At 43.1% G+C, this 13,348-nt stretch overlaps 1 protein-coding gene across 3 annotated transcripts in view; it reads left to right on the forward strand.

Moving 5' to 3' along the window:
* RBBP8 (RB binding protein 8, endonuclease) overlaps positions 1–13,348 on the forward strand; it is a 106,918-nt gene that overhangs the window by 80,079 nt on the left and 13,491 nt on the right. For all 3 annotated transcript variants that reach the window (XM_056521702.1, XM_056521701.1, XM_056521704.1), the window contains exon 12: positions 9,427–9,541. In XM_056521702.1, coding sequence (XP_056377677.1) covers positions 9,427–9,541 — 115 coding nt within the window. The remainder of the gene's footprint in view (positions 1–9,426; positions 9,542–13,348) is intronic.

The raw sequence follows: 13,348 nt of genomic DNA on the forward strand, positions 1-13,348 counted from the left end.
GTTATAGGTCCCTATGGGACCTATAACACTGCAAAAAAAATGTAAAAAAAAAGTGTTAATAAAGGTCATTTAACCCCTTCCCTAATAAAAGTTTGAATCACCCCCCTTTTCCCATAAAATAAATAAAACAGTGTAAAAAAAAATATATATATATATGTGGTATCGCCGCGTGCGTAAATGTCCGAACTATAGAAATATATCATTAATTAAACCGCACGGTCAATGGCGTACGCGCAAAAAAATTCCAAATTCCAAAAAAGAGTATTTTGGTCACTTTTTATACCATTAAAAAAATGAATAACCCCTTAAGGACGCAGGGTTTTTCAGTTTTTGCATTTTTGTTTTTTCCTCCTTACCTTTAAAAAATCATAACCCTTTCAATTTTCCACCTAAAAATCCATATTATGGCTTATTTTTTGCATCACCAATTCTACTTTGCAGTGACATTAGTCATTTTACCCACAAATCCCCGGCGAAACAAAAAAAAAAATCATTGTGCGACAAAATCGAAGAAAAAGCGACATTTTGTAAATTTTGGGGGCTTCCGTTTCTATGCAGTGCATATTTAGGTAAAAATTACACCTTATTATTATTCTGTAGGTCCATAAGGTTAAAATGGTACCCTACTTATATAGGTTTAATTTTGTCGTACTTCTGGAAAAAATCATAACTACATCCAGGAAAATGTATACGTTTAAAAATGTCCTCTTCTGACCTCTATAACTTTTTTTTATTTTTCCACGTACAGGGCGGTATGAGGGCTCATTTTTTGCGCCGTGATCTGAAGTTTTTATCGGTATGATTTTTGTTTTGATCGGACTTTTTGATAACTTTTTATTCATTTATTAATGGTATAAAAAGGGACCAAAAATAAGCTTTTTTGGACTTTGGAATTTTTTTTACATGTACGCCATTGACCGTGCGGTTTAATTAACTATATATTTTTTTTTTTTATGGGAAAAGGGGGGTGATTCAAACTTTTATTAGGGAAGGGGTTAAATGATCTTTATTAACACTTTTTTCACTTTTTTTCAGTGTTATAGCTCCCATAGGGACCTATAACACTGCACACACTGATCTTTTACAGAGATCACTGGCGTGTATTAACACGCCTGTGATCAGTGTTATCGGCGCTTGACTGCTCCTGCCTGGATCTCCGGCACGGAGCAGTCATTCATCGATCAGACACCGAGGAGCCAGGTAAGGGCCCTCCCAGTGTCCTGTAAGCTGTTCGGGACGCCGCGATTTCACCGCGGTGGTCCCGAACAGCCCGACTGAGCAGCCGGGATACTTTCGCTTCAGACGCGGCGGTCAGCTTTGATTGCCGCGTGCGAAGGGTTAATACAGGGCATCGGTGATGTCCTGTCTTAGCCGCGGGTCCCGGCCATTGATAGCCGCCGGGACCGACCCGATATGACCCCGCGGCATATCGCGGGAGCCGGCGGAGGACGTAAATATACGTCCTTCGTCGTTAAGGGGTTAAAATACTCAGTTGGAACGTCTATGGCCTTAATTCCAAATTCAAGAGAGCACTGTGCCTAGATTTTGTAAAGATACTCTCCACATATCATTTGTTTACAAGAAACTCACCTTACAGGTCAGAAAGTGTTGGCCCTCAAGAGGGCATGAGTTGCAAGGGGATATCATTCTTCTTATTCGTCATTAGCTAGAGGGGTTTCCGTCCTGGTGTCTAAGACCCTGCCTCTGGTGGTCTCCCAGGTTTCCTGTGACCACTTCGGTAGATATGTGATCCTACAATGTTGTCCTTCTGTTTCATACTGGTCTCTTTGTATGTGCCCCCACCTTGTTAGACTCGCTTACAGATAAACTGAATTATTTCCCTACTGACCCTGTTCTTTTTATAGGAGACTTCAATGTTGTTCCTGATCCCCGGCTTGATCTCACCAGTGCTGCAGACCCTGGCTCATCTGCATTGGCTTTGTGGCATCTGGGGCAAGGTCTTACTGAACCCTGGAGATGGAAATATCCGGACGACTCTATTTTCTCCTTTTATTCCTCAGTGCACAAGCCCTTCTCGCGTATTGATCTCGCCTTTGCTTCGGCTGACCTATTGCCAGCGGTGAGTGAAGTGTGTTATACCAGTAGAGGGATCTCAGATCATTCTGCCTTGATAGTTACATTGTCTTTGGGTCCTCATCCCTCCTCTCGGTTGTGGAGAATGCACCCGGGGTGGCATCAGCCGGAGGAGGTTTCTTCCGCTCTAGAGGTCGTGCATACTGATTATTGTACACATAATGCCTCCCTTCCGGATGTCTTGATCCAATTGGATGCCTATAAGGCAACTATTCGTGGGGCGTTTGTGGACGGTGTTGCGGGTAGGAGAGCGGAGTTGGGTGCCCAAGAGAGTAAGTTACAATCTGAAAATGGTAAACTGTTAGCTTACTTGTCCAGGGAGAACCGTCCTGTAGCTTCCATACCCTGTATATGTACTCAGGATGGGACTCTTAGCGCTGACCCAATGATTATTAATGAGATCTTTCACTCCTTTTATAGTTCTCTCTACTCCTCATCCTCTAGGGTGTCCCCTGAGACTATACTGTCCTTTCTGGGAGAATTGCCCCTTAGTCCCTTGACCTCACTTCAGTCCTCAGCCGTTGAGGCCCTTTTGACAGCTGAGGAGGTGTCAAGGGTTATAAAAGACTTACCCTCTGGGAAGACTCCGGGATTAGATGGATTGGTGGGGGATTGGTTCAGGGTGAACGAGGAGAAATTGATTCCTATCCTGCTTAATCTTTGTGAAGGCTTTGGAGTCTGGGGCCCTGCCTGACTCTATGAGAGAGGCACTTATTGTGGTCCTTTTAAAGCCTGGAAAGGATCTGACTTTGCCGGACTCTTATTGCCCCATATCCCTTCCTAATGTTATTAAAATTCTGGCAAAAGGTACTGGAAAACAGGCTTAGAGGAGTCATTTCTTCAGTGGTTCACCCTGACCAGACTGGGTTTATGCCAGGGAGGGCCACAGCTATTAACCCCTTAACGATGCAGGACGTATATTTACGTCCTGCGCCGCCTCCCGCGATATGAAGCGGGATCGCGCCGCGATCCTGCATCATATCGCTTCGGTCCCGGCGCTCATCAACGGCCGGGACCCGCGGCTAATACCACACATCGCCGATCGCGGCGATGTGCGGTATTAGCCCTTTAGAAGCGGCGGTCAAAGCTGACCGCCGCTTCTAAAGTGAAACTGAAAGTATCCCGGCTGCTCAGTCTGGCTGTTCGGGACCGCCGCGGTGAAATCGCGGCGTCCCGAACAGCTGATCGGACACCGGGAGGGCCCTTACCTGCCTCCTCGGTGTCCCATCGACGAATGACTGCTCCGTGCCTGAGATCCAGGCAGGAGCAGTCAAGCCCCGATAATGCTGATCACAGGCGTGTTAATACGCCTGTGATAGAATTGCTGTTCTGGCACCATAGGGGCTTCCGAAATGTAACATGCCCCCCAAAAACCATTTCAGAAAAACTCACTCTCCAAAATTCCACTGTCGCTCCTTCCCTTTTGAGCCCGCTACTGCGCCCGCCGAACACTTAACATACACATATTATGAGGTATTTTCTTACTCAAGAGAAATTGGGTTAAACATTTTAGGAAGATTTCTCTCCTTTTACCCCTTGTAAAAATTCAATAAGTGGGTCTAAAAGAACATGCTAGTGTAAAAAATGAAGATTTTGAATTTTCTCTGTCAATTTGCTGCTATTCCTGTGAAACACCTAAAGGGTTAACAAACCTTTTGAATGTCATTTTGAATACTTTGAGGGGTGCAGTTTTTATAATGGGGTCATTTGTGGGGTATTTCTAATAAGAAGGCCCTTCAAATCCTCTTCAAAACAGTACTGGTCCCTGAAAAATTTCGATGTTGAAAATTTTGTGAAAAATTTGAAAATTGCTGCTATACTCTGAAGCCCTCTTGAGGTCTTACAAAAGTATAAACATTTCAACTTTATGATGGAAACATAAAGTAGACATATTGTATATGTGAATCAATATATAATTTATTTGGGATATTCGTTTTCCTTATAAGCAGAGAGCTTCAAAGTTAAAAAAAAATGCAACAATTTAAATTTTTTTCATCAAATTTTTCACCAAGAAATGATGCAAGTATCGACAAAATTTTACCACTAAAAAATAAAGTAGAATATGTAATGAAAAAACATTCTCGGAATCAGAATGAAAGGTAAAAGCATCCCAGAGTTATTAATGTTTAACCCCTTAACGTCCTGCGCCGACTCCCGTGATATGAAGCGGGATCGCGCCGCAATCCCGCATCATATCGCGTCGGTCCCGGCGCTCATCAACGGCCGGGACCCGCAGCTAATACCACACATCGCCGATCGCGGCGATGTGTGGTATTAACCCTTTAGAAGCTGACCGCCGCTTCTAAAGTGAAAGTGACCCGGCTGCTCAGTCGGGCTGTTCGGGACCGCCGCAGTGAAATCGCGGCATCCCGAACAGCTGACCGGACACCGGGAGGGCCCTTACCTGCCTCCTCGGTGTCCGATCGGCGAATGACTGCTCCGTGCCGGAGATCCAGGCAGGAGCAGTCAAGCGCCGATAACACTGATCACAGGCGTGTTAATACACGCCTGTGACCTGTGTAAGAGATCAGTGTGTGCAGTGTTATAGGTCCCTATGGGACCTATAACACTGCAAAAAAAATGTAAAAAAAAAGTGTTAATAAAGGTCATTTAACCCCTTCCCTAATAAAAGTTTGAATCACCCCCCTTTTCCCATAAAAAAAATAAAACAGTGTAAAAAAAATAAACATATGTGGTATCGGCGCGTGCGTAAATGTCCGAACTATAAAAATATATCATTAATTAAACCGTACAGTCAATGACGTACGCGGAAAAAAATTCCAAAGTCCAAAAAAGCGTATTTTGGTCACTTTTTGTACCATTAAAAAATGAATAAAAAGTGATCAAAAAGTCCGATCAAAACAAAAATCATACCGATAAAAACTTCAGATCACGGCGCAAAAAATGAGTCCTCATACCGCCCTGTACGTGGAAAAATAAAAAAGTTATAGGGGTCAGAAGATGACATTTTTAATCGTATAAATTTTCCTGCGTGTAGTTATGATTTTTTCCAGAAGTGCAACAAAATCAAACCTATATAAGTAGGGTATCATTTTAACCGTATGGACCTACAGAATAATAAGGTGTAATTTTTACCGAAGTATGCACTGCGTAGAAACGGAAGCCCCCAAAATTTACAAAATGGCGTTTTTTTTTTCGATTTTGTCGCACAATGATTTTTTTTTTCCATTTCGCTGTGCATTTTTGGGTAAAATGACTAATGTCACTGCAAAGTAGAATTGGCGACGCAAAAAAAAGGCCATAATATGGATTTTTAGGTGGAAAATTGAAAGGATTATGATTTTTAAAAGGTAAGGAAGAAAAAACGAAAGTGCAAAAACGGAAAAACCCTCAGTCCTTAAGGGGTTAATGTAAAGAGATTACAGCTAAACATCTGCGCAGTGGAGGAGGACGTTTCTCCTGGTTATGTACATAGCCTTGATATATATAAGGCCTTTGACTCAGTTGAATGGCACTATATTTGGTACCTGATGAGAGTCCTCCGCTTTGGACCTGTTTTTAGGGTATGACTTTGCTTACTATATGATATCCTTAGGGCCCACATACGTACCAATTTAGAGATAACTGACTCATTACCTTTGGGCAGGGGTGCCCTTTATCTCAATTTCTTTTTGCTCTGGCGTGGGCAGTTTGTGCCTCCGCTTCCATTAAGGGAATTTCTAGAGGACCCCTGACCAAGAAGATCTCCATGTATGCCGATGACACCCTGGTATATTTAGCTGATGTGGAGGGCTCCCTGTGTGCTCTGTTTGATCTTCTAGATAGATTTGGTGAGGTCTCGGGCCTTAAATGGGCACTGTCACCAACTTTATTTTTTGATATGTTGTAATACCTATGTACTACAACATATCTCTAATATACTTTTTTTTTTTTTTCCATTAAAAAGGTTTAATTTACATTTAAAAACCGGCTCCTTAAAAAGGACTGATTTTGGAGTGGCAATCAGTCCTTTTTCAGTTAGGCTGCACTCACTCCCTGCCTGACAATCAGACAGGCGGGAGCGAGCGCATTGGCTCCCCGGCCACTCCTCCCGCACATCGCCGCCTCGTTGCCGCCGCTGTCCCTGCACGCCCGCTGCCGGACTCTGCAGTAACTGCAAGTGTAATGAGGGAACGGGGTATGCGGGGCAGGGGGGGGGGGGGGGGAGGAGGGAACGGCTAGTGCCGTAGCGGGGGGGGGGGGGGGGCTAGCAAAAAATAAATAAATAGGATGGTGGGATCTACCCTTTAAAGTTAATTGGGCTAAATCGTCTAATATGTCCTTGTCCCGGGGAGGGGTTCTGCCTTCTACATTGCCCAATGGTCTACAGGTTGTATCTCGATTTAGGTATCTGGGAGTGGAGGTGTCTCCTCGTAATTGAGTTTATGACCCTTAATTTAGACCCTCTTCTAGAAAACACAATTACACGTCTACAGGCATGGGACTCCTTACCCTTATCGGGTAGGATTAATATTTTCAAGATTTTATTCCTCCTGAAATTTCTATATCTTTTTCATTTGTCACCTATTGTTCCCCCTCAGGTTTTTTTTTTGTTAAACTGAACAGAGCTCTGAGATCCTTCTATTGGCATGGTAAACCTCCGAGATTGGGACAGGCACTGCTCCAGGTGCCAAAACAGCGGGGAAGCCTTGCTGCTCCTAATATGCATAACTATTTTCTAGCTTCACAGCTGGTGTATGCGGCCTGGTGGATCGACCTGGATCTCTATAATGTCTTCATAGCCCTGGCAGGGGCTCTCATGGGTTCCTATGAGACACTGACTAATGTATTGTACAGGTATGTTTCCTTTTCATCGTTGTTGACTCCTATTAAGACTGTGGCAGCGGTTTGGTCGGAGGTTTCTGGGCCCTTTCCTCAGCCGGTAGTTTCTACCCGAGCACCCCTGTGGGGTAACCCTCATTTGGACCACCTGCGGGAGTTGGAGGCAGCCGGGTTTTGGAGCTCCCATGGAATCAAATTCGCTATGCATTTGTTTGGAGATGACTGGGTCTTTCCTTCATTTGCTGACTTGAGAGATTGGTTTCATGTCCCTCGGGATGCCCATTACAGGTATCTTCAGTTGTGACATGCTATTTCTGCGCAGTTTGGTTCCCGGGAAGTTACCCCTGTGTTTAATGATTTGGAGTTGCTCCTGGGGACTGCCGACCTGTCTAAGCCGACCGTAGTAAGGCATATTTATGCCTTGTTGTAATCGGTGGGTCCAGATCCGTTTGCTATTGCACAACTAAAGTGGGTCGATAATATTCCTAGTCTCTCAGAGGAAATGTGGAAAGAGGTGGTTAAGACATAATATTCTATGGTGGTTAGTGCCTGAGACATGCTCATTCAGTCTAGGTTTGTTCTCCACTTAAATTATACTCCCGTTAGACTACACCGTATGGGGGTCTCGGGGTCGGATGTTTGTTTCAGGTGTGGGAGAGAAAGAGGCACTTTTTTTTTACATGCAGTGTGGCATTGTTCTTGTGTTATGCCCTTTTGAAGAGAGTTGTTACAATTCCTATCTGATCATCTGGAGTTTCCGTTTGTTTTTGCACTGGAAGTTTGCTTGTTGGGAGTTATTAATTGTTTAGTGACGGGCTCTTATAGGCGAATATTGATTTGTTTTCTCCTGTTTTGTGCACGTAAAGTTATAGTGATGGCCTGGAAAGACTGGTCTACCCTTCCTATATCCCGATGGATTGCCTTGTTAAATAGATATGTTCCCCTCTATTATGCCCTGTACGTGAGTCGTAGATGTCCCAAGAAATTCAATAAGGTGTGGGTGCCGTGGATGTTTGATGTCTCTACAGATCCATTCGTGAGGCCTCCCAGTCTTCGTGTAATGGGATGGATGGTGAGCTCCTAGTATGTGTTCTGGTGTATGTGTGTGTGATCGGTTTTGTCTATGGTTCTGGTGTTACTGGTGTTGGTTGTTCTCAGAGGGGATACCCCTTACCTAATTATAATGTCTTATGATCCTATTGCTTATTCTTACACCCGGTCTTTATTGGCCATTATGTAATTTGGAACAGGTGGGGAAGTCGGTGCTTCTCTTGGGGTTGTTTGAAGTGTTTGTTGTGACTTTTTTATTGAAAACTAATAAAAAATAAATAAATAAAAATAAAAAAAAAGATATATATATATATATATATATATATATATATATATATATATATATATATATAAATCATTATCCAAGAATTGAAAACAGACCTAATTTCTTCCAAAAACAGCATCCCACCTGTTCTTAGGTTAGTTGTTGGCTCCATTCACTTCAATGGAACAGAACTGCAATACAACACACAACCTGAGGCCAGGTGGTTTGCTGTTTTTGGAAGAAAGTATGTCTGTTTTTCTATTCCTTGATAATCCCTTTAATGGCACTGGGAGGCAGCACCTGCAGTATGTGCAATGCTTTCTTCCGACAACTCCGCATTATAACCCTGCCCCTTCGTTCATGAAGAGGGGATGAATATTCATGAAGGGGGCAGGGTTATCAGCCAAGGGGGTGGGGGAAAGATTTGCACATACATCAGCCACCTCCCAAGGCAGTTAAAGGGGTACTCCGGTGAAAACCTTTTTTCTTTTAAATCATCTAACTAAATCTGGAAAGTTAAACAGATTTTTACGTTACTTCTATTAAAAAATCTTAATCCTTCCTGTACTTATTAGCTGCTGAATACTACAGAGGAAATTCTTTTCTTTTTGGAATGCTCTCTGATGACATCACGAGCACACTGCTCTCTGCTGACGTTATTATAATAATAATAAGTCTTTATTTATTGTTGTCCATGGGATTTGAACCCATGGCCCCAGCACTGCAAGGCAGCAGTGCTAACCACTAAGCCACCATGCTGCCCTTAGCATACATTTGCTATGCACGGTTGCTAAAATGGACAGAGATGTCAGCAGAGAGCACTGTGCTCGTGATGTCATCAGTGTTCCAAAAAGAAAGGAATTTCTTCTGTAGCATTCAGCAGCTAATAAGTACTGGAAGGATTAAGATTTTTTAATAGAAGTAATTTACAAATATGTTTAACTTTCTGGCACCAGTTGCTTTAAAAGGAGAGGTTTTCATCGGAGTACCCCTTTAAGTAGTAAAAGCTACATTAGCAAAAAGACAAATTTCTCCTGAATGGCTGCACTAATTTTTACCTAGTAAGAAGTATGAGAAGTAAAAAGTCAGCATCACCTGTATATACCAGTATATTCAGGTTAGTAGGGTGACTCTGCTGTCTGTTTTCCTTTAAGCATTTTTGCTTGTACATTTATAGTTATTTATTCTATACAAATCTTTATTTAATATCCTGTAAATTTAACCATCCTTTTTAGGAAACTGGAGTCCATATGCCAAAAAGGCTTAGCAGATCGGTGCACAGAGGTTGTAAGCAAGCATCTGTACTACAGCCAAATCCTCATCTTATTCAGTCCAGAGACACAGAGAAAGGTATAGCATGCTTACATTTTGTCTTCAGTTGTATCAATACATAAAGGGAATCAACACGGTAAAGGAGAAGAGCATATTTAAAAGAAGAAAAACTACCACAAGAGGACATAGTTTTAAATTAGAGGGGCAAATGATTAAAAGTAATATAGGAAGTATTACTTTACTGAGAGAGTAGTGGATGCATGGAATAGCCTTCCTGCAGAAGTGGTAGCTGCAAATACAGTGAAGGAGCATGGGATAGGTATAAGGCTATCCTTCATATAAGATAGGGTCAGGGACTATGGATAGTATTCAGAATATTGGGCAGACTAGATGGGCCAAATGGTTCTTATCTGCTGACACATTCTATGTTTCTATCTAAAACTCTTCCGTGTGTCAAGCATGTGCAGGAGTATGGTTTTCATGAGCATTGGCATACCTTGCCATTTATTAATCCATTTACTACACAACTAAGACTCTCTTGATTTGCAAATAGCCAACAACTTGTGGATAGAAATTGTCACTAGGACCAATATGTGCAGATTTCATTTTAACTCTTAAAAGTGGAGTCTGTACTTATATTTTCCCATAGCTGTTGTAGTGAGGCAGTTTGTTTTTGCTGTCAGAGCTTGTTATTCCATTGGCTCTAAACATCCGTGCATTCTTCAGACACATCTACTGGGCAATAGCAGAGAATTTGTATTCCCGGCCTTTGCAAGTTTAGGATTTCCTCACTCCAGCTTGGAAAGGAAGCAAGTTCATGCAGACACCAAGCATATTAGTGTAGGTACACCAAAGTGTAAAGCTGCATATTAGGTGCAGCTTTATAATTTGTACCGGTCATCCCAACAATGATGTATAGGTTGCATTGTGTTGCCATTAACACGCCACTTGTCCAAATATGACATACGTGTTAGTGTGTTGTTCGGTGATGATAGCTATAATAGGAATTATCTTTATGAAAACCCATACAGTCCTAATCGGGAGCGTTTACTAATGTCTAGTCTGTGAGCTAAAAGAGATCTTGTCCACAGCACCAATTCCAAAAAAGTGTAGATTTTATTCCATAACAGGTGTCAATACAGCAGCGACGTTTCAGTCAGCTCAACCTGACCTTTCTCAAGCTCAGTCTGTGAGCTAAATACAGTACAAATACTCCCCCTTTTGATAGGGTAGAGTATTAGAGTAAGTAGACGATATCAAGCGGATCAATGTATGCCTATTGTCTTAAAGGTTCACTATCTTTTCATAGAACTTATCCTAATTCAGTAGTATATGTGATCAGTATTTATAGTGCAGTTTACATCCATTAGAATTAAGCTCATCTTCCCCATAAAATTTCCTTTCACTGTAATTACAGTTCACTTCCTGTTGATAGGCTCAGTACGTCTCTAGTAACAGACACCAAGAGACACTGCTTACTGCAGTGTACAGAGCCAGTGTAAATGAGCCATGGAATTGCTGCTCTCCTGCATCTGCTCTCAGCTAAAGGAATGCTTCTCTCCTGTCTCTATCGGACAACACTGCTCTGCTAAATGTGAAGTTACCTGATTCTGCTTTTCTCTCATTTTGTGGGTCCACAAGCTACCTGTATAGGCTTTCTGGCCTGTTATACTATCATTTGCCTTTGTAATCACTAAAATTACTACTGGATTGATCTTACAGACTTCTCAGCACATCTCGTCTTTTCATTTACCATAACTGGATTTTTTTAGTATTGTCATCATTGCTATAAATTCGTCTCTTGGGCACATTTGGCTATAAAATGTTGTACACTGAGATGTAACTTATATTTTAGTGCCTCGTCAACATAAAGTTTTTCTTATTACTGACCATTAGGGTATGAGCTGCTAGTCTGATGAATACCTGTCTCCTCTGTTTTCCCAGTAACCTTGTACACATAGAGGGGCGTGCATTCAGATCATATGTGGCAGGCTTTTTGGTCTGTAGGACTGTCAGTGTAGGCAGATAAGGTATGTAAAGACATGTAAAGAGCCAAGCCAGCAGAAAAAGGGGGGGAAAGGGCCTGAAATATAAATAATCCAGATCTAAAGGTTCGGCATCTAATCCGCAGACAATCAAGCTTTAGTATAGCTTTTGATTTATTACTCACGTCTAAAAAAGATTATACAGAAAAAGAAAACCACTGTACCAAAATACGGGAAGATGTGCATGGGAAAAATACAGCTTTGTTAATGTTCCATGACTGATCCGCGTCTGATGAGTATCATGTAATGCTGATTATGTATTTAACATGGTTGAAAAAAAGGCTAATGCCTATCGCCATGCTTTTACTCTGTATTCTAGCTCAAGATGAGCATGATCAGTCACAGGATTGTTTTATCATTTATACTGAAAACACAGTTCCCATTATTTACATTATCCGAAGCATTGCATGAAATCTAATCATGCTCCAACCACTCTTCAGTCTTCAAGGAGGGAGAGACAGATTGCACACACTTCTTTGTGGTTATGTCTGTGAAAGTCTGCAGCAGCAAATACAAAGGTTCTCCTAAGTGTTCAGTGCATTTGAACTTTGTGTCCCTACACAGTTTGATACCATAAGTCAGCAAAAAAAAAAAGGGGGGGGGGGGGGGGTTAGGGGGATGGGGGTTTAAACAGCCGCAATGCACAACATCAATTTATCTGTTGGCTATGTAGATTACAGTGCTGATTTATACAGCAACTCACAAGTGACATTTTCTAAAATCAGAGTTGTTCCAGCCACAATTCTTCACCATTAAACCTGCAAAACAAGCCTATTGGGCTCCGCACTTTTCCTGCATAAGCCTTCAGATTCCCCTTTTACAAGTGAAGAGGAATAAAGGGGCGTATAGGTGTAAAGCGGTAACAGAGGGGTGTAGAATAGTGTACATGGGTGACAGGTGTGTGGAGGAGTGTACATGGGTGACAGAGGTGTAGAAGAGTGTACATGGGTGACAGGGGCGTAGGGGGTGACAGAGGGGTGTACATGGGTAACAGGGTTGTTGGGGGTGTAGAGGAGTGTACATGGGTTACAGAGGGGTGTTGAGGGGTGTACATGGGTGACAGATGGTTGTAGAAGAGTGTACAGGGGGGTGTAGGGGTGAAAAAGGGGTGCACATGGGTAATGGGGTTGTTAGAGGGGTGGACAGTAGTGACAATGAGGTAACGGGTCGACAGGGGTGACAAAGGGGTAAATAGTGGGGGTTAGACATTGGTAATGGGGGGTAGACGGGGGGGGGTGAACATGCGTGACAGGGGCGGACAAGGTGGACATGGATGACAGGAAAGTGGTCAAAGATGAAAGGGGTAACAGAGGAGTGACAAAGGGGGTTGGACAGGGGTGACAGAGGGAAGAGGGTGCAGTACCTTAATTAAGCCGAACTGTTTTTCAATGTCCTTCTGCAGGGGCCGGGAGGATGGCTGGTCCTGGGGGCCGGGAGGATGGCTGGTCCTGGGGGCCGGGAGGATGGTCCGGCGCACCATTCCCATTGCATATATCCCCTTCCCGACCTGGGCGCCTGTGACTTATGGCGCCGCAGGGGGTAAGGGGACACGCAACGCACACGCAGGCTTTCCTCGCCACCCCCCCCACGCTGCTGTAATTCACAGGTGCGAAGGCTGGGGCTGGAGCTTTAGAGAAAATAAAAATTCCTGAGCATCGCGGTACCCTGGGCAGGGCCTGACGGAACCCCGGTTGGGAATCACTGCCCTAAGCGCTGTCTGGGCAGTGTGATATTGTGTAGGGGCACGCTACTCTGACAAGGGGAATTTGTCAATTTATTGATACATTTCCAGGAGGAATAATGAAGGTATGAAACAATGCAGGGATGTAGCAAAAAGTGC

The sequence above is a fragment of the Hyla sarda genome, chromosome 5 (assembly GCF_029499605.1).
Source record: "Hyla sarda isolate aHylSar1 chromosome 5, aHylSar1.hap1, whole genome shotgun sequence".
NCBI lineage: Eukaryota > Metazoa > Chordata > Amphibia > Anura > Hylidae > Hyla > Hyla sarda.